This window comes from Stegostoma tigrinum, chromosome 17 (assembly GCF_030684315.1).
Source record: "Stegostoma tigrinum isolate sSteTig4 chromosome 17, sSteTig4.hap1, whole genome shotgun sequence".
Classification (NCBI taxonomy): domain Eukaryota; kingdom Metazoa; phylum Chordata; class Chondrichthyes; order Orectolobiformes; family Stegostomatidae; genus Stegostoma; species Stegostoma tigrinum.
The window spans coordinates 2,234,472-2,259,391 of record NC_081370.1 but is presented as its reverse complement, the minus strand read 5'-3'; the positions used below and the strand labels follow the sequence as shown (position 1 = coordinate 2,259,391).

The window sequence follows — 24,920 nt, the reverse complement described above, 5'->3', positions numbered from 1 at the left end:
TCCTCAGTGATATGCTGCTTTCTTCTTCATCAGAGGTGGAATAGGAAATGGGGGCTGGCCCCTTCACAACAGAGACCTTGTGAAGTTCACTGGTGATTGTCAGAGATGATAGAGAGAGAGAGAGAGAGCGAGAGAGAGAGAGAGAGAGCGCGCGAATGCCTTGCAGAACGGGGTAGACGTTTGCGTATGTTAAGATACATTCACTGCGGTGGGAATGGGAGAGCAGCACAGCATCTGACAATGAATCTTAGTTCATTGTCAAGATATGGCGATCTCAAAATCACCAGGAGTGGTCATGGCCTTCCTCTCCCACTAAGACAAGAATTCCCCCCTCATAGGAGAGGAGTATGGGGCAACCAGAAAGTCGCTGGCAGAGTATGCAGTACTGATATGGGGTAGGGCGAAGAGGAGGTGCGCGTGCGTTTACACAGATTATAAATCAAAGCTAGTAAAGGAAGGGCAGCAACTTTACAGGTGTACAATGGCTCTTGCTTCCTGGTTCAGCTTAGGGTGCCGCTAGCTGCTGTCAATTATACGCTTGGAATTTGTGGCACATAGTTTCACAGGAAGGAGAGGATATTTGAACATGGTGTATTAATAAGGTAATTGAGGCACTAATAAGATGCAACTCTTGGAAATAAAGTAGGCACCGTTTAAGGTTTGGGGTCAAAAAAATTACAGAAGTTTTTCTCCATTTCAAGATGGATTGTTTTAATTCTCTATTTACCCACTTTTCTCACCATTATGCATGCCACTGAAGGGAGGGGAACATGCTGGTCCACATTTGGGTTATGTCACCTTTCATCTTTTTATTCTGGATTTCCAGCATCTGCAGCATTTTGATCTTGTATTGGTTATTTTGGTTGATCATTTCCCTCAACAATGTCAAAATGTACAAAACCAGAAGTTGCTTTTAAAACTCAGCAGGTCTGGCAGAATCTGTGGAGAGAAATCAGAGTTAACGTTTCAGGTCCAGACATCCTTCTTCAGAATGTCAAAAACTGAGTGTACTGACGTATAGAGTGGTCATCCATCAGATTTACGGTCTCAGTATCTGAATCACTGAAGTATCCCCAATTTATATTTTATGTCAAGACCACCTCATCATGACACATTGACAACAGACAAGAGCAAAACAAATACAACTATTTCATTTTGTTTTTTGCTTTATATTAGCACAGGAACAGGGAAAAGTTCATCAGGGTATTTTAAATTATAAATAGGAGGTACATTTACACCTTCTTCATCAAGGCGGCCAAACTGGCACAAGCCCAGCTGGTTTTTGTCTTTTATCTTTCTACAGTGAAGTGAGAAGCTACAAATTACAGGTCAGAAACAACATGCTGTACCTTAAATTAGAAACCATCCTTCGAACATAACCAGGCTTGCAAGGAAAACAAGACTCCCGAGTTCAAATATAAACAATGCAGTGATTAAATATTGCTTGCTTTACAAGATATTTACACAGGTGTGTACAGTAATTTAAGATAGACTCTCACTTTTCAATACAGCAGCAAATTAGTGAGTACAACCTTAAATGTACTTATAGATTGCAGGTCGAACATTTATAGAAATAAGGAGATTCTGTACTTCTAAAAATATATACATTTTATTTATAGCAGAAGAAAAACAGCTTTCAACTTCAGTTTTGGCTACAGGAGTAGTTCCTGAAGCAGGATAAGATACTGTCTGTGGTTACTGCAGAGTGTCTACAAAGGCATCAAATTCTTCCATGTTCTTCTCATAGATTGCTAGCTTCTCAGGCAAAGAATCCTGAAGCAGAGATAAAATGGAAAGTAAAGAACAGCTCTTAAATTATAGTTTAATTATGGAACTCTCAGCCCTGATACACAAAGTGGGTGACCAAGCTGCCCACCTCAGTTTCACCATATGATCTTGACTAACATTTTAGGAAAGCTGCAGTGCCAGAGTCACAGTTTAACAACATCTGAAAAACAAGGTCCTCAGTTGCCTGTCCCTTTAACTTAGGTGAGTGTTCAAAATTTCATGGCACTTTTGATGTCTCATTTTATCTAAATTTCTATTCCAGCTTCCTTTGCTACACTGCTTTCCTCATTCTTCACATTCATATCCAAGTCCAATCATGTTTCCAGATTTTTGTTTTAATTTTTTTAAAAAATTTGGCTTTTTACAAGAAGAAATGACTAAAACATTATCATAAGTGTGGAAACACTTGCTGGACTCCTACTGGAAAACATAATAGCCAGTCACAATTGATACTGCTCCTGTTTAACGCTCCTGCCCTGAAGACACTGACTCTTCAATGTCACTGTGCAAGCACCTGCAAGTGACTGATAACACACTCAGTTGGCCATTTTTAATCCGAGAGTTCACACAAAAGTGAACATAATGCATAATTGTCAGGGGGGACTGCGTTGGGCAGGGCTTAGTTGATGTCATCTTCTTTGATTTGCAAGGCTGGTTAGATTTTCCATTCACTGAACCTTATAAACTGACCTCCCTGAGCCATAACACAGCGCTCCTCCACCATCCATATACACCAACCTATGTCCCAATTCAGTTCAGTTAGGTTTTCCATACTGACTGAAGTAGAATTTATCACACCAGACAGGCTATTTAGTCTAAAGATTCAGGCTCAGAGAATCCATGTTATTTATTGAATTCCCACAGTGTGGAAACAGACAATTTGGCCCAACAAGTCCACACTGACCCTCTGAACAGCATCCTAGCTAGACCCATCCCCTACTCTATCCCTGTAACCCTTCATTTCCCATGGATAACACACTTAACCTACACATCCCTGGACATTATGGGCAATTTAGCATGGCCAATCCACCTAATGTGCATATCTTTGGATTCCTCAGCACATTTGGTGGTGTGCTTATTTTTTGGGTAAATTTCCAGCTACGCAAGCCACTCAAATTTACTCATTACAGTAAATGGCCATGTTCAACTTTGGTGACACAAGTGTTTTCTTCATGACTACAAGCTAATTAACTTCATGCAGGGCAAGTGGAGCAGGGCTGTTGAAGGAAAAGGAGGAGATGATCTCTCCTTGCATATCCCCTCAGAATGGCACCCTGCCTCCATTGCCCTAGCTTAACAGGACTACTTTCAAGAGAAGGATGTAAAATGCAAAACAGTAATAAATGAAGTTACTCTGACACTGCAGCATGGAGCATATTAATTACATTATGAGCCATGTATAATTCTTGTCTTTAAAAAAGAAAGGCTGATCCTTAAAATATCTATAGTTTTATATCTGTAGGCAGGTCAGGCAATTTGACGCTACACTCTAGTTCAACAAACTGTAGGCATTTGGGAGTATTTGCTACCTCTTGCTCCTTTCCAACAGGTAGAAGAATTACAGCTACAGAGGTAAGACAAACAAATATTTACAGCTAATCTAAATACAGCACAATGACAATTAATCCAATGCAAGCAGTACTTGAATTTCTGATCCGTTATTAAGATTTTGCACAGCATATTTTAATTTTAAACAGAAGCCTGTATTTTCTTACCAGATCCTCAGCCATTGACTGGGCACTGATGTCTATAGAGAGGCTGCTTAACTGAGGAGGGTTCTGAAATTCCCTATAAAAGGTACCCAGATCCATGGGTAGAAAATCATCCTTGGAAAAGGCTGGCTTCTAAACCACAAATGGGGAGAAAAAAAATTGTCACAATTACCTTGATTAAACATAAGAGATATGGATGTAAACTAGCTACTTAACATCATTTGAGAATGCAGCACCAGCAGATACAAGCGTAAAATAATTAGTGATACACAGCAGGTAGACAGACTTTTGATAAAGCTAAATAGATGAACATTTAACGCAAATTCTTTGACCACACATATCTGATGTTGAATGTTCTGTGATGTAAATGTAGCAGAAAATGTTCAAAATACCATTTCATATTTGCTATATTTTGAATGGAAAATGGGTGTAAAAATTGATGTTATTCACAATAATCTGAGTATGGCTTTTGTTTTGCTTTTCTGAGGCAGCTAATTCACAACATTGAAAACAAATAATCTACATTTATAATGGGTTATCTGCTTTGACGTTTTTTTTTAATGGACGTTTTTTAAACTATTTCATGGGATTGGAGTGTTACTGGCAAGGCCTGTATTAGCTACCCACCCTGAACTGTCCTCGAGAAAGTTGTAATTTCTTGCAATGCAACAGGGAAAGTTTTAACTTCCAAAAATGAGTCAGATTTGGTTCAGGTGTAAAGTTAAAAAGTAGTCCAAAATAGGAATCCCACTTGCATCAAACCATAACACAAAAAGACAGACACCCAGAAAATGGCCCAATAATTCTGCTTTGCCATTCAATGAGATCATGGTCCATCTGATAATCCTCAACTCCATTTTCCTGCCTTTTCCCCTTCACCCTCTTACTGACTGAATATCTATCTATCTATCTATCTCAGCCTTGAATATACTTAATGACCCCAATCTCAACAGCCCTCTACAGTAAAGAATTCAACAGACTGATTACCCTCTGACAAAACACCTAATCACTGTCTTTAAACAGGTGACTACTCCTCATTCCGAGATCGTGTCCTTGGTCCACAAACGGAAAAAGACCTCTCTGCATTTACCCTGTCAAGTCCCCTACAAATTCTGAATTATGTATCAATAAGGTATCTACTAATTCAAACTACTATGAGCACAAACCCAATGTACTCAACCTCCCATTAGAAAATCCCTCAATATTGGATTGAACTTTGTGAACCTTCTGTAGACTGTCTCCAGCCTTTCCTAAGAAAATGGGACCAAAACTGTTCACAGTATTCCTGGTGTAGTCTGACCAATGCCTTATTACAATGTTAGTAGATTTCCTATTGAAGAAGGGGCACCTCATCCAAAACATTCACTCTGCTTTCTCTCCACAGACGCTGAGAGACCTTCTCCAGCAATTTCTGATTTTTGTTTTGGATTTCCAGCATCCTCAGATCTTTGGTTTCTTTTCTCACTACTTTTATATTCTTTTTTGAAATAAAGGCTAACAATCCAAGCCTCGTCCTCCCCGGACTGACCTATTCCCTCCCTACCTCCCCACCTATACTCTCCTCTATCCATTTTCGGTCCACCTCCCCCTCTCTCCGTATTTATTCCAGTTCTCTCTCCCCATCCTCCTCTCTGATGAAGGGTCTAGGCCCGAAACATCAGCTTTTGTGCTCCTAAGATGCTGTTTGACTTGCTGTGTTCATCCAGCTCCACACTTTGTTATCTTGGATTCTCAAGCATCTGCAGTTCCCATTATCTCGCTTCCATATTATCTGCTGGGTTTGACGCTCATTTTTGTGATTCAGAGATAAGGACTCCCAAATCTCTCGATTCTGTAGCTTACTGCAATCCTTCCCTGTTTAAACAACATAAAACTGCTCTATTCTTCTTGCCAAAATGCACAGCCTCACATTTTCCCACATTATATTACTCCCTCCAATTCTTTTCAGCGTGTGGGCTTTCAAGGTCCATTAGCTCATCGATTTCTCAAACAGGAAGTCAATGCTGATCAGCACGGGTGGAACCTCAGAGCGCTGAGTGGCCACTCAGGTTACAAGGGACAATGTCCATCGGCTAATTTTCGACCACTCCTCAACCTATCCATACGCTCTGTAGATCGTGTGTGTCATCCCTCCCCAAATCTGACTTTAATCTGCTTTGCAGAGTGTAGTTGGTCATTTGAATGTGCAAATAAGGCAGCAAACTGACATTTTAAACAGTAATTCTATTTTCACCACATTCAAGTGGGTTTATCTGGTGTTGGGAAACTTGGTGAGCAAAAGGCCATAAGGTTAACAGCTTTTACATCACTGCTTTGAGCCAGCAACAGCAATCATCAAACACAGCATATCCAATAAATGCCTCTGCAGTCTGTCTGCCCTCTCCACCAGCTGCAGAGTGGTGTGGCATAGTGGTAATGTCAGGAACAAAAACAGAAATTGCTGGAAAAGCTCTGCAGGTCTGGCAGCATCTGTGGAGGAGAAAACAGAGTTAACGTTTCGGGTCTGGCCACCCTTCCTTAGAACTGGTGGTAATGTCACTGGACTAGTAATCTATATCCCTAGGCAGGAGACATGGGTCCAAATCCCACTTTCGCAGATTGTGAAATCTGAATTCAATAGAGGAAGATGAAATTAAAAACTAGCCTGTAACCACTGTTGATTGTCCCGAAAACCTACGTCCTTTAGGGAAAGGCAACGTGCCATCCAGAGTTCTGAGGAAAGGTCACTCAACCTGAAATGTTAACTCTGATCCTCTCCACAGATGCTGCCAGACCAGCAGAGCTTTTCCAGCAATTTCGATTTGTGTCTCTGAGTTACAGCATCTGCAGTTTCTTTCAGTTTTTAATCTGCCATACAGTTGCTCTTTGAAAATCTAGCAAGCCACTCAGTTGTGGCACCATGAACACCACCAGCACCTGTAAGTTGCCATCCTGATTTGAAAGTTCATTATTGTTTTTTTGCTGTTACAGACATGAAAGCCTCAAATTCCTTTCCTAACTGCACTGTGGGTATTCTGAGATCCCAAGGATTGCAGCAGTTCTGGAAGGCAGTTCACTGGGGTCTTCAGGGCAATTAAGGTTTAGCCACAGACCTTGAGGTTCTGTGAACAAATTACAATGGCTTGCTTCCTCCCTCCCAATTCAGGGTGATCAGATCCCTATCAGCTGTTCGCGCTTCCTCTCCATTGCAAAATCTCCCAGTTCTCAGCACAGCTCTGCTTCTGCTGGCTGATTTCCTAACTGAGAACCAGTCAACCTGACAATTAATTTGACTGTGGCAGTGTGGGGAATGAACAGAAAAGCTATGAGGACATCTTGCAGTTTTCAAACTGCAGGTCACTTGAGAAACCCTTACTTGTGAGTTTCAAAACAGCATTCCCCATCACCCAGCCACCATTATCCGCCTGTGAACTAATACTATGACAACACTATGGCTAAGAGGTGTATTTTGCCCTGTTTTGTAAAATGACAAAAGGTTGAGACAGAGGCACTGAGCAGTACGCTTTAAATGAACTGCTTGTGAGGCCTTGGGATTTTTTTGTTTAAAATGCTGGAACACTTGAAGCAGCTTGAATGGGTGGAGTCAAGCTCCCTCAGAACCAGGATTTTTACTTTTAGTTTTCTCCGGAAGTTGGGATCTTAAAGCTGCATTGTGGAAGTTATTCTTCCTCTGTTACAGATAAAAGCTGGTGTTCTCTTCCTGCAGCTAGAATTGCATGCGAGACAATCTAATTTACTGAATTTGCCTTTGCCAAGGACATGTTAATAGGATGTTACTATATTCAAACAGTTAATTAGTATTAGTTTATATATATTAATTTTGTTAAGCTTTTTGGTAGTTATACTTAAGCCAATTCTTTTCTTTATGTTTTGTCTGTACTTTTACAATATAGTTAAAATAAAGTGTGTTTTGCTTAAAGTCGAATAGTTTGACCAACTGATTTGTATCTGGAATCCCACACCTTATACTTACCCTAAAAATAAGTCAGAGGGTCTAGGGTATCTTCCTGACATACTTTTTTTTGGGAGGGGGGTATGTGGGACTGTTGGACTGGTCCATAACAATATTCGGCCCAAACTGACACAAACTGATCTGATAACATAAGTGCCCTTTGAATCAAATCTTATACTGCTAGTTTCTTACTGTATCTACCTGTTTGTGTATCTCAATCAGATTAAAGGTAATAGGCTAGACGTAACAGTATGATAAAGTGACATTTTTTTTCCCTGAGTGGATAGAGAATGTGGAAGACATCTCATGATAAAACAATAATTATGAAACTTCTGGAACTACTCATTGCATGCACAAAGATTCAAGTCTCTGCTCACAGGAGATTTGATCTACTTTTAAAAGTTCTCATGTTGTGTTTGTTTTACTGGAAAGCAGCCCAACTCTAAAACGTTCTGTTCAAAACATCAATCTGTTTATTCGCTTCCAGTGTCTATGTTTTCCTTTCAGACTTTCTGCCTCACTTCTTTGAGTTAGAGGTTTAGAAATTAATAAAATCTGGGACAGACTCAAGTTTCCTTCTCTCTGAGCAATGGAATATGAAACAGACTCCAAACAAAATCAATAAATTAAGAGTGACTTGTATTCATACAAGACTGCACTTACTGCTACTGCAACTGCAGCAGGGTCCACTGCCAAACTATGTGGATGTCACAAAACCACGTGGGAATGTGTGTTGAGAAGGCGATGTAAAGAGGCTTAATGAGTGGCTTGGAATATGACAGATGGAATATAGTGTGGACAAGTGTGAGGTGATCCACTTTGGTACGAGGAACAGCAGTGCAGATTATTTCTTATATCTTGAGAAACTGGAGTGTGTTGAAGTTCTCACTGTTCTTGGATACAAGTCACTGAAAGTTAATATGCAGGTCCAGCAAGCAAATAGGAAGGCAAACAGTATGACAACCTTTATCATAAGTAGTTTTAAGTAGCACTGACCCCTGTTCAACTGTGTACAGCCTTGGTGGGAATGCATCTGGAGTATTAGATGTAGTTTCGGTCCCTTACCCAAGAAGGGACATAATTTCCGTAGAGTGAGTTCAGTGTAGGTTCACCAGACTAATTCCTGCGATGGTGAAACTGTCTTGAGGAGAAATTGAGGAGAATGGATTTGTAATCTTGTGATTGAGAAGGAGGAGAGGTGATGTCATAGAGTGTGTGAATTCAGATGTTTCCCTTGGCTGCAGGGGGATTCTGGAATCAGGGGACAGAGTTTCAGCAAAAGGGGTAAGGCATCTAGGTTGAGATGAGAAGGGAATTCTTCAGTCAGAGGGTAGACAATCTTTGGAATTCTCTGCCCCAGAGGGCTACAGCAGTTCAGTCACTGAATGTTCAAGACAGACATTGACAGATTTCTCGATAGTAACATCATCAAGGGATATGGGAGAAGACTGGCACTGAGGTAGCTGATCAGTTGTTATCCAGAATAGGGTCTGAATGCACAAGTCCGTTCCTAATCTCTTTTGTGTGATGCTGATTTCGAGTTACATATTTGAGCAGGTCACCAAGGACAGCACCATCACATAGCACCACCGAGGATCATTTAGCACCAGAGATCAGACAGAGTCTTAGTTTGGCTTCTCGTCCAAGAGTCAGCACCTTGCCAATGTAGCATTACATCAGTATTGCACTGGAATGTTAGCCTACATTTTTGTGCTCCAGTCTCTACAGTGACATTTGGATCCTCAGCTTTCTGTCTCATTGTGTTAGCACAGTTGATAGCATTCGCACCTACCAGTTGAGAGAAAGGACTTGATAAATACTTTGTTGGGAATTGGGATATTTATGGACTAATATGATTGACCAAAAGCTCCACAGGACACAATAATTCCAGTGCTTCTGGGCAATGGGAGGGATTTGGTCCATTTACTCAAGTCTCAATCAACCTCTTCAGATTACATCTGGTGTATTAGTGCTCTGTTCAATTCTGAGTGAATTCTCCCTGCCATGTCTGATCTACTGACGTGGTCTTCTCCCCCGAACTGGGACCTACTGTCCTGTCTGTAATTGGCTTTCTGCCACCTAACACTCAATTCACGTCTCCACTAACTCATAATTTGACTTCACTATTGTCTCAGAGGCATCATATCATCCACAAAGACCTGTTTCCTCTCCTGTCAGTCATTCCACATTTCCAGTAAAATTACAATGGTGGCATTGCATTTTCTTAGAAATTGACTTTCATTTCTATGTCCTTATTTACAAGTCCTCAAGCTCTATGGCCTTGCCAAATGAAATTTGTTCATCACTTTCAGTTACCCCAAACAAACTGCCTTCTCCTGACACTTCAAGTTTTTCATTCATTCATGGGAAAGTAGGCAGTTAGCTGACTCAGCATTTAATGTCCATTTTTAGCTGCCTTTGAGAAGGTGGTGGTTAGCTACTTTCTTGATGTTGATAATTTTGTACAGGTAGACCCACAATGCTTTTAGGGACGGAATTTCAAGATTTTGACACAGTGACACGAAGAAACAGTGATATATTTCCAAGTCAGGATGGGGAATGTCTCGGAGGGGAATTTGCAGGTGATGACATTCTTAAGGATTTCCTGTCCATGTCCTTCTAGGTGGAAGTGGTCATGGGTTTGGAAGGTGCTGTCCAAGGAGCCTTGATGAATTTCTAAAGCACATCTTGGAGGTGCTATGATCAGTGGTGGGGGAAGGGATGTTTGTGCATGTAACACCAATCAAGTGCACCGTTTTGAACTGGATGATGTTAAGCTTCATGAATGTTGTTGGAGTTGCATTAATCCAGGCATATGGGCAGTGTTCCAACATGTTCCTGACTTGTACCTTGTAGGCAGTGGACACTGTCTGGGGAGTCAGGTGGTGAGTTACTTGCTGCGGGATTCAGAGGCTCTGACCTGCCCTTGTAGCCACTGAATCCATATGGATAGTCCAATTCAATTTCTGGTCAATGGTAACGCCCAGAATGCTGACAGTTGGTGATTTAGCGATGGTAATGCCATTGTATGTCCAAGGGTGATTACTGGATTCTCTCTTGTTGGAGATGATTATCGCCTTGCATATATGTAGCAAAAATGTCACTTGCCACTTGTCAGCCAAAACCGCGGTGGTCAGGTCTCGTTGCATTTAAACATGGGACTGCTTCAGTATTGGAGGAGTCGTGAATGATGCTGAACATTGCGCAATCATCTGCAATATCCCCAGTTCTGACTTTATGATAGACAGAAAGTAATTGGCGAAGCAGCTGATGAAGGTTTGGCCTATGACACCACACTGAGGATCTTCTACAGTGATGTCCTGCATCTGAGATGACTGACATGTAACAACCATAACCATCTTTCTTTCTGCTGGGTATGATATCAACAAGCAGACAATCCTCCCCTCACTGATTCCCACCTACTTCACTTTGCTAGAGTTTCTTGATGCCAGACTTGGTCAGTTGGGGCCTTGATGTCAAGGGCAGTCACTCTCATCTCACCTCTGGAATTCAGGAACAAAAGCTATAATGAGGTCAGGTGCCGAGTGGCCCTGGTAGAACCCAAAATCAACATCGGTGAGTAGGTTATTGCAAAACAAGTCGATGACAGCTTCTATTACTTTACCGATGATAAAGATTCAACTGATAGTATGGCAATTGGCTTGATGAGTCCTGATTTTTGCACACAGGACATGCTCAGGCATTTTCAACACTGTTGGATACATGCCAACATTATAACTGTACTGGAACAGATTAGCAAGGGGCGCAAGTTCTGAAGCACTCCTCTGCAGTACTATTGCTGAAATGTTGTCAGCGACAGCCTTTGCAGCCTCTAGTGTCTCCAGCCAGATGCTGGGGACGACTGTCGGAGGCCAGGATGGATCATCCATTTGGTACTTTTGGCTGAAAATAATTGCAATCGCTTCAGCCTTATCTTTTGCACTAATGTGCTGGGCTCATGCGTCATTGCGGATGGGGATGTCTGTGGAGCCTCCTTGTTTAACTGTCGTTCTTTCACTTGCTGTTTACGCTGTTTGGCAGGCAGGTCATCATATTTTGTAGCTTCACTTGGTTGACACCTCATTTTTTGGTTTACCTGGTGCACTCTTCTTTGAACCAGTACTGATTTCCTGACTTAATGGAAATGGCAGGGTGGGAATATGACTCTCAGTTGAATCTTAATCATCGGTAAAGTAATAGAAGGTGTCAGCAACTTGTTTTGGTTGCATTGACATGGTTGCAGACTGCATTTGGGCACAACAAAAGCTGGAAATTTGAAAAGTAAAACAAGGTGCTGGAGAAGCTGGCAGGTCTGGCAACATCAGTACAGAGAGAGGGACACACATTATGACTCTTCTTCTGTATCTTTCAAGTACAATTTGGCTACTGATAGCCCGCAGCACCGCATATCTTGAGTTGATAGATCTATTCAAACTTTATTCCATTTAGCATGGTGATACTGCAACACAACATGATGGAAGATATTCCCAGTCTCAAAATGGGACTTTGTCTCCCAGTGGTTACTCTCACTGATATGGTCATGGACTGTTGCATCTGCGGCAGGCAGACTGGTAAGAGGAGGTCAAGTATGTTTTTCCCTCTAGTTGGTTTGCTACACCACCTGCTGCAGACCCAGCAATGTAGCCACGTTCTTTAGGTCAGTAGCTGCACTGCCGAGCCACTCTTGGCAGTCGACACTGATGTTCTCCCATCCAGAATACATTCTGCACTCTACCTTCAGTGCTTCCTTCAAGTATTTTCAACATGGAGAAGTTCTGTTTTAGCAGCTGTTGGGGACCAGGGTGGTCAGCAGGAGGTTTCCTTGCTCATGTTTGAGGCATCAAAGCTCAACAGCCTCCTGATTTTAGACTATTGTGCTGCTACCCGTTAGGTTTATCCTGTCAGCGGGACAGGACATATCCAAGGATGGTGAGGACATGTCTGGGTCATAGTATGTAAACTATGATTCCACGAGTATGACTACAGAGTGTTACTTGACTAGTCTGTGAAATCGCTCTCCCAGTTTTGACACCAACTCTCAGATGTTAGTAAGAGGGACTTGCTATTGCCCATTTTGTCCGCTATTGCTGCTCTGCGATATCAATTCTGTCCTCTGGAACTGTTCCAATGCCCTTCTGTGTTGCCATCTGTCTGTAAGCTTTCTAAAAATCCTGCGAGGTAACATCATCATGTGCCTCTGGTGAAACATTGGTGTTTTGTCCCCGCCTGTTATTGAAATAGCTCAGTTTGCTGGGGTGGTTGACATTACTTCCTGTTCTGTTTTTCAGTGGTTTGTATGCACTGCAGGATCTAATTCGATGTGGTGGTTAATGGAGTTCCAGTTGGAATACCTAGCGTGTCTCTGTTTGGCTTGTGCAATTATGGATATGTTATTTCAGTTGAATACGTGTCCCTTGATATCCGTGTAGTGAGACAAGTGAGAGTTGGTCGTGTCTCTTGGTGGCTAGTTGGTGTTTTTTTTAAAATCAGTATTGTCAGTTTACTTCTAGTTTGGTCATGTAGAGTTTCTCACAGTCCTAGCATGGTATTTTGCACATTACTCCAGTTTTGCTGATTTTGGATATGGAAGCTTTTGTGTTTGTCAATAGCTGTCGGGGAACCTGGGGGTCTGAGTAGTCTTGTGGTCATCTCTGAAATGTCCTTTGATGTATGGTGGGGTGATTCGCCCCTCAGACCCAAGTCTCACTGCCAAGCATGCCAGCATACAGACTTGCCAAAGAGTTACAACAGAAATTGAATTACTTAGTGGACAATACTACGCACTCCATCCACTCCTCCCAAGAATTCCTCAACATCATCAGGACACCAGGTTAGAAAAGGACGAGATGATGATATCCTTTGATGTAACAGCACTTCAACCTAGCCAAAGAAACAGTCGCCACACTGCTGGACTAATCAAGTAGGCAGGCAACCCAGAGCACCAACATCAACAAGGACACCACCACGAAACTACTCGATTTGTGCCTCAGAACTTCACCTTCAATGACAACACATACAAATAATTCAATGGAACACCAATGGATCCCCAATATCAGGACTGATCGCAGAAGCAGCAAAGGTTAGAACGGACAGCACTCCCCACTATGCAACCCAAACTTTGGGTCTGATATGTAGATGACACCTTCATGATTATTAAATACACAAAACTCAAAGAAACCCACTGACACATCAACAACATCCTAACCGGGATAAAATTCACGAAAGAAGAGGACAATTGACTACCCTTCTTGGAAATAATAGCAGAATGGACAATGGGGAAATCCAGACTACAGTATATAGAAAGGCCACACATATGGACTAGATACTCAATTAGACTAGCAACCACCCCAGCACCCACAGGTTACTATTTAAATGAATCACAACACAGTACAGCAACCCAGAACTATGTGAAGCAGAACAGGAGCACCTATACAGAATCTTCAAAAGGAATGGATACCTGAAAAGCACAATCCACCATTACCTCCGAGGCAGACCACAACACAACCAGACTCACTAATCAGCCTACCATACATTAAGGACATTTCAGAGGTGACCACAAGACTAGTCAGACACCCCAGGTATCAGAGTAGCCCACAAACAGACAACCACCCTATGACAGCTACTGATGAAAGTAAAGGATCCCATACGCAAAACCAGCAAAACTGGGGTAATATACAAAATATCATGCAAGGACTGTGAGAGACACTACATAGGCCAAACCAGAAGAAAATTGACTATACAAATACATGAATACCAACTAGCCACCAAGAGACATGGCCGAATCTCACTTGTCTCACTACACACTGACATCGAGGGACATGCATTCAATTGGGACAACGCATCCATAATCGCACAAGCCAGAGACACATGAGGGAACTCCTGGAGGCCTGGTATTCCAACCTGGACTCCATCAACAATCGCATTAAACTGGATCTGATAATACAAACAACTGAGAAACAGAACTGCAAGTAATAACAACCGCTTCAGCAAACTGAGGCATGTAAATAACAAGCAGGACAGAACAGCGAGCCTTCACCGGAGATGCACTGACGATGTTACCTAGAAGGGTGACAAAACGTTTGCAACCAAACCCACTGGCTCAGCGAGCATGTCTATAATCTCATCCACAACCCGAGCTACAAATCTTCTCCAAAAGATTGCTAAAATCCCTCTGCTTTTAACTTTCTAATTTTTACAATTTATTCCCATTGCCCACCTTTCTTTTATGCTTTTCTTAAAGTAGCATTATAGAATGTGAAGGCCACCAAAAGCTACTTAGTGGTGATGGTGCACTGCTCAATCTCGACACATATTGAAAACATTTATTCAAAAGTTTTCATTTAAAGATTAACAACATTGTACTGTCCGTATAAGGTGCAGTTACATGGTACGCAGAAAGACCAAGTCTGCTGTAATGAACAGCTTACACTTTCATAAGTTCTCAGTCCCCCATCATATTTTTCAAACTGTTCAGGTATATGTGAATGGTAAAATCAAAAAGCTGTGCATTTCAAGTAGGTACTTTCAATATATCTTGTCAAGCATGATTGGGATACAATGTAATTTCAGCTTGTAATGATCACTATGACATGTTCCAATCTTAGTCATGCTAGAAGGGAAAGGTGAGGATTGATGACTGAATATTCACTGGGATGGGAGACATTGAAATATTAAAAGATCATCAACTAGATGGATACATCGCACACAGTCAGTAAAAGAGGATCTGATCAATTTTTCTATGTTCAGTCATGATTGAATTATCATACAGCTGATGCCTTCCTGTTTCCTCATTTTTAAAATGATGCTTTCCTACTTGCCTCTTTACCGCAAAGCAGTGATTCATTGCCAAGCTGTGATTCATTGAATACAGGATCCTTTCCAGTAGTAGTGATCATTACTTGTTACTTATTCAACCTCACTGCGAATTAGAGCTCACTCTAATAGTTTTCTCACTATTATGATTGCAGAATTCCAGCAGGGGTGCTGGATACACAGCTCATTTTTCTCTGGTAACATGAAGGCAAACTGAAATGTCCCTATCACAATCAGCAAACGGGGTCAAACTCAGGTCACCCTGGCCTGTTTGTTTTAGCTATTCACTGGGGAATATATTAGATGAACAACCAATATTCTTTTCTAGTCATTTTATTGGTTTCTGTCTAAAGTAACAAATTTTAAAATAAAGCTTAGAAATCCTTCCCATCAGCCCAGACACAATGGATGAAATGGCTTCCCTTTGTGTTGTAGGGTAGATTTTAAGTACTGAGAGATCATTCAATCACCAGAAAAGAAAGGCTAATTTAGTTTCACAATTTAGGCAATATCACTTGCAGTACTGAACGAATTATAACTTGTTGTTCCCTAAAATGCCATGCATAAAATGACTTACAAGTTCCACCATAACAAATTCATCCTGTGTGAGGCCACTGCTCCCACTGGACTGGTCTGAATGAAGACTGGCATGCAGAGGGGATTCTGGGATAGGAGAATCAGGTGGATTTACCTGGGATAAAACAACAGAAAAACTCAGATTGAACAGATTGCCAATTTATAGCATTGCGCAATTGTTTAAACAAACAGAAATAACCTATATGGCAATCAGGTTGATCACCGAGATTGCAGTGACAACACATGGATGGTTATAACCTGACGCGGTGAATCCTAGACATTACACCAGGTTTGCAGGAGATAGTAAGATTCTACACAACAGGGGCAGTGAAAAATAGGGGTTGCTTTCACATATCTCTAAACAACTAGAGAAATTGCACCATTAGCAGAAGTCTGTGAAAATATGGCTCATATACCCTCACAATCATAACCTGGCAAACTGGCAATTTGCACTTAATTGTAAATTTAAAGGGTATTAAAACATGTGATAAGACAAAACTATATAACACTACTAGATTGAGGCAATTGCAAATACTTGCTATTTAAAAATTCAAACACACTTCAGAATATTAAGAAAACAGGAAAAAGAAGTGAGAAATGATTAACTATAATTTGGGGAAGTTAAGAGAATCCTACTGCATCTTACAAATCAATCTACGTTCTAGTGGTGAATCCAAGTTGCCACTGGACAGAGGATATATGTTTATCGCTCTTTGGTGACATGGAAAGTAACCATGCTCCCAAGGAACTGAACTGAAGCCTTCACTGGTTTGTGCAAGTAACACTAACACTGGTTAACTAACTTAATTTTCTATATGATCATGTTCACTGCATACATAAAATGCAACGTGCACCAAAGCTGCTCTGAAATAGCTTTAAAATTCTTGGTAATTGAAGACAGGCTATTAATTTTCCCAGGCAGACTTACCATGACATCAGTGTCCTCAGACTCAACAATTTTCGGTGCAAATACAGCAAATGGTAAATCCATATTGGTAGCAGTGATCTGAAGAAAATAGATGCAGAATAAAGTTTGTTAAAAGAATGGATGTGGTACAGGGAAGTAACAAAAATAGGAAAAGAACATTATAAACTTTACATTTTTATTGTTTCCAAATGTCAGTTGTTGCTTGAATGTGCAGCAAGTTACTAAACAAAACTTTGTGATTATGTAGTAAAGCAGTTATCAGTTGTACTTCGATATAATGACAATAATAGAACATGAGTGAAAAATGGTGAGCATCACATGCAAATAATCAAGGAAATAAAATGTTCATGTAAGATGGAGAAGGGAGCTGAGTGGCAAAACTAAATAAGGAAAAACTTTATAATTTTGGAAAGAGATCTTGTCTTTGAAGGGGAAAAGACAGAATCTATTTAGGTGGAGTTGATAAGCAAGAAAGGCATGAATACAATACTGGGTGTGTTCTACAGGTCTCCAAGTAATGACAGAAAGATAGAGAAGCAAATCTGCAGGACATTTCAGAGATGTGTAGAGGCTGGAGGATGTAAGACAGTGGTTTTCCAAAAGGTTAATGCTGGCATTATTGCTAGATATAACTGATTTGGATATTTGAATACAAGATTACATTTCAAAATTTGTCCATGATACAAAGCTTGCAGGATTCGTAAACAGTGAGGCTGATACAAGTCAGCGGCAACAGGTAACAGGACAGGGTAGCAAAACGGGCAAATGCAATTTAATAGTAATGAAGTAATGCACTTTCACAAAAGTAACAGGGACAAACAAGATAGATATACTGGCACAGTTCTAAAAAAACTCAGGACAGATGGACCTGGGGGCTCGCGTGCATAGATTTTTGAAAGTGGAAGGACGTACTGAAAGACTGTTTACTAACACAGCAGTCAGGTGGTATGTTTCTGCAGCACCAATGTTACTATTTTAACATACATACCAGAAAAAAAACAAATACAACAGTGTATGAAACTTCCACATTACAAAGCAATGAGAACTTCATTAAATGGAACAAAAGATAGACAGAAAGTGACCAAACAACGTTAAATATTATTGGACTATAAATTTGAGAAAAAAAACAGATTACATCTCAAATTCTCTAGTTAAGTAATTCAGCCCTTTAGTTCATCAAATCTAAACACACATGACTGATTCCCACTATGAGTAAACACGTCGATAGTATGCTGCTTAGAAGGGTCAAATTTATTCTAGGTATGCTATGATTAGAAACATACCTGATTGGCTGGTTTGTTAACAAATGCTCCCACTTTCCTAGTAAAGGTTGTTTCCAATACATCTTGTGGTGGTCCACTTTTCCCTTCATTACTCTTTGATAAAAATTCTGCTTCGCCACTTTAAAGCAATAAGAGAGGGTAAACTGATTAGATGGGTATGAAAACATTTGTGAATGGTGTAACTGCACTTTGCTTGGTAATAAATTTCAGTATGGATGAATGGAGCTCCCTGCCAAAAACAGATGAGAATGTTGAGTGAGGCGGGGAGAAATACTAGAAATAGCAGAAATTGCTTGCAAATAATTTTCAGTTACTTTCTAGCAACAGGAGGGGTATTGCAGGACTGGATAACAGCCTATGTGGTATCTTTATTCAAGAAGGAAGTAAGGATTAAACCAGGAAACTACAGGCCAGTCAGTCTAACCTCAGTGGTAAGGGAGAAAATTAATCTGCAGTGGGAGAAAATTAATCTGCAGTGGAAAGACAGGGGATTAATCAAGAATAGTCAACACAGCTTTGTTAAGGGAGGTCATGACTGATTAACATGATTGAATTTTTTGAACAGATGGCATGAGGGCAATGCTTTTGATGTAACCCACTTGGACTTCAGCACAGGCTTCTGATAAAGTCTCGCATGGGGACTGATAGCAAGGCTAAGAACCCATGAGATCCAAGGAAACTTGGCAAATTGGATTCACAATTTGCTCAGTGGTAGGAAGCAGAGGGTTATGGTTGAGGGGTGTTTTTCTGACTGGAAGTCTGCGGCTAGTGGGGTCCCTTCACGTCAGTGCTGGGACTCTTGCTAATCAGGGTGGTTTATAAATGATATAGACATGGATGTAACAAGGTTGCTCAGCAAATTCGCAGATAATATAAATAACGAGGAGGATAGTCTGAGATTACTAGATGGCTGGTCATATAGGCTGATCAGTGGGAAACGGAATCCAATCCAGATAAATGTAAAGTGATGAACATGAGCAAGAAAAACAAGCTAAGAGAATCCATGATGAATGTGCGGCGGTTGTGCAGCGACTATAACAAGTTTAACTTTAACAAGAATATGGAGGTCCTTGATTAGGGCTGTTCATTTTGTCCAATTGGGGGCCCGGCTGACAGAAAAAGCGTTGAACGGCAGATATACTGACACTTTGGTGCCAGACTCTGTATGAGTCACTACCATAGTCAAGGACTGTTCATGTGTAAATAAAGGGTGGCTTGGTGACAGGACACTGGCCACTGTGGAGTTATTTCAGAATGGTAGGACCCTGAAATATACACCAAGGATCACCTTGGTATGCATGTATCTTAAGATATCAGGACAGTTGAAAAAACTGGTTAAGACAACAGATAGTATACTTGCACTTATTTGTCGAGGCATAGAGTTTAAGAGTAGGGAGGTTATGCTGAAACTGTGTAAAACATTGATTAGGCCACAATTAGAGTACGGTGCCCAGTTCCAGAATCCACATTATGCAAAGGATGTGATAGCACTGGAGAGGATTCAGAAAGAGATATACCAGGGTGTTGCCTGGCTGCAGAGTTTCAATTATAAAAGAGAGATTGGTCAGACTAGAGTTGTGTTCCTTGGGGCAGTGGAGATTGAGGGGGGATATGTTTGAGACGTATAAGTTTTGAAAGGCATAGATAGGAAAATACTTTTCCCTTTAATGTAGGGCTGAATGCCCAGGGCATACCTTTAAGGTAAGGGGCCTAAGGTTTAGAGTAGATGTGAGAAAGAAATTTTCACCGTGAGAGTGATGAGTATCTGGACCTCACTGCCTACAAGGATGGTAGAGGAAGAAACCCTCATAAAATTTAAGTGCACTTGCGATGCCAAGACATTCAAGGCTGTGGGCCAAGTTCTGGAAAAAGGAGATTAGAATATTTAGGTGGCAGATTTTGACTGGGGAGGATGACAAGGGCCAAAAGCCTTTATCTGTACTGGAGATATCTATGAATCTATGAACAGACTGAGGACAGAATGAGCCCGTCACTACTTTGAAATAAGTATCCAGTTCTCAAATGATCATTAGACAGACTCTTGTCTAATCAATTTGAACATATCGCTGATTTCTGGGTAGTTTGCAGGGGAAGAATTAGATTGAGGCCTTATGTGCTTATTTTCTTTAAAGCCTTAATCTGTAGTGCAGTGTTATAGGATGGATTTCACTTTTATCTTGCATTTGATCTGGATTCAGGAGTATTTCACAGAGATTAAGAGAAGTGCTTTGACAGTTAGTCACATGTAACTGTTTCAATGAAGGACCAAGAGGTCATTGCAAAATGTCATCTAGCAAGTTCAGGAAAAATATTTTTAAACACGCTCTGTACACAATCTGAAAAAAAATAAGGTAGCCTCCCTGCATCTAAATCAGCCAGGAGATTTGATTTCACTTCAATTTGAGAAAACAGTTAAACACGAAAGGCAATTTTGCCGTGGGCAGTGAAATAATAACATTCCTTGTAAATTAATACAGAATCACTGTCTTTGGAATAATTTGTAAATAAATTATCTAAATTGAGGAATAAATCTGTAATTTCAGTCTGTAGGCTTAATTGTCAATTCTACACCCAAGGGAAACACTTATTCTGTTTCACATTGGCTTGAAGACACATTACAGAGGGACTACAAAATATGAATGCCCAACTTAAGGACACTTACAATTCTGAATGTGATCACATAAAGGGGTGTAATTTTCAAGATCTGACAAATTAACACTTCCTGTACTTATGAACTGCTAATCTGTATTGTTCTGACTTGTGTACAAATTGATTTGCGAATGGACTCAAATTGAATCAGTTTGCAACCAGGCAACTTCTTGCATCTCAAATTTTCTGCCACTGTATTACGTTTAAGCTAAAGGATCCTATTAGCTAAATGAAATCTGACTGAAATGAAATCTTTGAAGTTGGGTGCTCATTATACTTTATTCGTAGTTAGGTCTAATAATTTGCCTGCCCAGTTTTGAGACAGGTTTTCTTTCGTGTCTTTGTAGATTTTATTGCAGTTTTGCAGAATTCTGTAATCACTTCCATAATCAATTAGACTGATAATTCTAATTGTACCTGCTTGGAAGAGTTGTTGCCACACGTTGATTCATATCTGTTGAATTACAGGTAGGCACTCTATCACAGTCAGCCTGGACACCAGGGGCAGGATGTAGAGGCAGGACAGGTATGCCTCCTTCTTTACTAGGAATTAACATCTAGCGAAAAATGATAAAGATTTTATAAGCCAAACCATTAAATACGGAAGCTTCAATTAAGATCCAGCTGCAAGACACCAGTGTAGGTTTCAGCATTAGAGTGGAGCTAACTGCTGTGGTGATGGTATAGAAATAAAAAGATGGTTTTACTCAAATGTTTAACTGGATGCCAGGTTTGAATTATTGATTTGCAAATTAAATCAAATACAACAGTGATGGCAGGGTGATTGATGTGGTGTTGCAGCAACATGTGGAAACTGATGAATACATCTATAAATGCACGCAACTTGAGAATCGTCGGATCGGAGTTGAGGAGCTGGAATCTGAGCTGCAGAAATTGTGCCACATACGGGTAGTGGTGGGGGAAGGGAGAAAGGGGGGAAATGGGAAAGGTGGAGGGGGGGCAAAGTGAGGGAAAGGGTACTTGAATGCTTTGCTCCAAGGGCAGTCAAAAGCCTGTAGTCTAGTTAGTTCAAATTGGTCTGTCTTCAGGGACAGGAAGGTGTGACTACAAGCGAGATAGATACGAGAATCCAGGGACTGAACTGAGAAGCCTCAGGCTTTGCAACGGTCCACTCATGAAGTTCTTGCAAGCTGTGTAGAAGACAGGGGGGACAACAAGGAGGATACATGAACTGACCATGGCACCTTGGCACAGACAGTGATTCAAGTGGAGGGAGAAAACAGGAATACAGCAGTGGCAGGACAGTATCAATGGGAGTCTTGAAGGCTTTGTGGCCTGCCCAGAGCCAGGGTTAATTAAGGACTTCTCCTTCAGACTGGAAAAGAACGTCTGCAGTAGGGAGGGAGGGATCCAGTTGTCATCATCCACACTGGTACAAATAACATTGACAGAACAAGAGGTTGTGCTGAACAAAACAGTTTGGAGCGAAACTAAAAAGCAAAACCTCCAAGGTAATAATCTCTAGATTACTACCTTAGCCACAGGCAAACTGGCAGAGTATAAATAAAGTGAAGGAGTTAAGAGCATGGCTCAAAGATTGCTGTGGGAACAAAACATTTTACTTTGTGGAACATTGGTACAAGTACTGGGGTAGAAGGGAGTTTTTCCAATGGGCAAGCTTCACTTGTACTGTGTTGGGATCAAAGTCTGGCAGAATGACTAAGTGGCTATGGAGAGGGTTTTAAACTAACTAGGGTAGTGGTTTGGGACAGGGCAAATTTGGGTTTACAAAACTAGGGTGGCATGGTAATATTAGAGCTATTAGGATAACATTATCCACAATAGGACAGGAAATGACAGAACATAAAACCATGGAAAAACAGCAGGAAATACAGTCGAAGGTGGAAAAATGGGTAAAAAGGCAAAACCTGAATGCACATAGTATTCAAAAATTAATAAATTAATTTTCAGCACAAATACAGGTTAATGAGCATGACTGCAGAGACACGTTATAAGGTGATCAAAACTGGGAACCAAACGTTCAAGTATGTGACTTCAAAAGGACAGGCCGGAAAGAAAGAATGGTAGGTAGCACTGTTAACATAGGATGGAAGAAGTACAAAATCAAATGATCTTGAGTTGGAATATATTGAATCTCTCGGTAATAGTAGCTGTATGGTAGGTCACAGAACGAATCATGAGGCAATAAGGATATGTAAAAAAGGCAGTAAATTAATCATGAGTGACTTTTGTCTTTATTATTGGGGTAGCCAGATTGACAGAGGTAGCAATGAGGAAGAATTCATAGCATAATTTGGGACAGCTTCTGAGAACAATATGCCGTGAATCCAATCAGCGATCAGACTATTTCGGTTTCGGTGATGTGCTATGAGATATGTGTAATAGATAATGTCAGAGTAAAATATCCCTGTAGAAACAGTGATGATAACATGGTAGCATTTAGCATTCAGTTTGAGAGGGAGGAAGCTGGGTCGCAGACAACTGTAATAAGGGAAATTACAAAGAAATGAGAGCAGAACCAGCTGGAGTGGACTGGGGAAGGTGTTTAACAACAAAGGCATTATTTTTAAGGAAATAGATCAAGGCTCACAGCAAAGATGTGTCCCAGTGAGAAAGAAAGATTCTAGGAAGGGGATAAGATGACCATTGTTAACTTGAGAAGGTAGGGACACCATCAAATTAAAAGAAAAACAAAACATTTAATGTGGCAAAGATTAGTGATAAGCCAGATGATTGGCAAAGTTTAAAAATCAATGAGAGACAAGCAGAACAAAAAAGAAGGCAAAGATAAACATTGAGGTTAAAGTTGTAAGTAATATCAAGGCAGACAACAAAACCTTTAAATATGTAAAAAGGAAGAGGAAAGCAAACACTAGCATAGGTTCCTTGGAGAACAGGACTGGGGAAGTCATATCGGAGAAACCAAGAAATGTCAGAGGAATTGAAAAAATACATTACATTTATCTTCATTGCAGAAGACGCAATACCATTCCAAAAATAATAAAGGAGCAAAAGGAGGAGAGAAAACAAAATATAATAACTATCACTAGTGAAAAAATGCTTGAGAAACTGAGTCTAAAGATTGACAGGTCCCCTGAACTTGGTTGGATGTATCCTAAGATATTAAAAGAAGACTAAGATGAAAGTGGATGCAGTAGTGGTAATCTTCCAAGAATTCTTAGATTATGGAGATGTCCCAGGATTGGAAACAGCACTAATATAACACTTCTATTTAAACAGTGAAGGAGACAAGCAGAAAAGGTACCCGTGGGCCAATCAACTTAGCACCTGCTACTGGGAAAATCTTTAGAGGTTATTGTAAAGGATGTAACAGCACAGCATTTGGAAATACATAAGGTGATCGAGCAGTAAACATGGCTTCACAAAGGAGAAATCATGGATAACAAATTTACAAAGACTCATTAAGGAAGTCACAAACAAGATAGATAATGGAGAAACATTGGATAAAATGTATTTGGATTTTCAGAAGTTGATTGAAAAGGTCCCACAGGTTAAGTTACTTAAGATGTTGGAGGCAGTATATTAACGTGGATACAGAATTGGCTAACAAACAGAGAACAAAGAGCTGGGGAAGGGTGGCATTTTCAAAATGGCAACCTGTGACTAATAGAGTGCCATGAGATCAGTGCTGGGGCAACAATTATTGCCAACATATTAATGACTTAGATGAGAAAAGTGAGTGTACTACTACCAGGTGTGAAGATAGTTAGGAAAGTAAGTAGTGAGTGTGGCACAAAGAGTCAGAGAGATTTAGACAGGTGGGCAAAAGCTTGATAGATAAAACACAGTGTGGGGCAATGTCAGATTATGCACTTTGGCAAGAAGAATAGGAGTTGAGTGTTACATAACTTGACAAAGACTACTGACAGCAACAGAACAAAGGGTCTTGGGAAACCTTCTGCATATATCACAAGAAAAGCTAGCATACAAATTCAGCAGTTAATAGGGTAGGCAAATGGAATGCTGACCTTTATTTAAAAGAGAATGGAGGTTAAAACTAGGAAGGCATTGCCAAAACACAAGGAGCTAGTCAGATCACAACAGGAATAGTGTGAACATATTAGGTCCCCTTTTCTAAGGAGGCAGCCCAGAGAAGGTTCACTGGGTTGATCTAGGGTATGGAGGAAAAAAAAAACACAAGTTGATGGAAAAGCTCAGCAGATCTGGCAGCATCTGTGAAGGAAAAAACAGAGTTACTGTTTTGGGTCCAGTGACCA

General features: G+C 40.6%; 1 protein-coding gene across 7 annotated transcripts in view; it reads right to left on the bottom strand.

Annotated features, from left to right (window-relative positions):
• Positions 1 to 1,156: 1,156 nt before the first annotated feature.
• Positions 1,157 to 24,920, bottom strand: part of atg13 (ATG13 autophagy related 13 homolog (S. cerevisiae)) — an 89,407-nt gene continuing 65,643 nt past the window's right edge. For 6 of the 7 annotated variants that reach the window (XM_048545408.2, XM_048545411.2, XM_048545409.2 and 3 more), the window contains 6 exons: positions 21,118 to 21,257; positions 18,052 to 18,169; positions 16,769 to 16,846; positions 15,842 to 15,955; positions 3,504 to 3,632; positions 1,158 to 1,773 (listed from right to left, as the gene is read on the bottom strand). In XM_048545408.2, coding sequence (XP_048401365.1) covers positions 1,696 to 1,773; positions 3,504 to 3,632; positions 15,842 to 15,955; positions 16,769 to 16,846; positions 18,052 to 18,169; positions 21,118 to 21,257 — 657 coding nt within the window. In that variant the 3' untranslated portion in view covers positions 1,158 to 1,695. Of the gene's footprint in view, positions 1,774 to 3,503; positions 3,633 to 15,841; positions 15,956 to 16,768; positions 16,847 to 18,051; positions 18,170 to 21,117; positions 21,258 to 24,920 lie in introns of all 7 variants that reach the window. The other variant, XM_048545410.2, reaches the window with a different exon arrangement.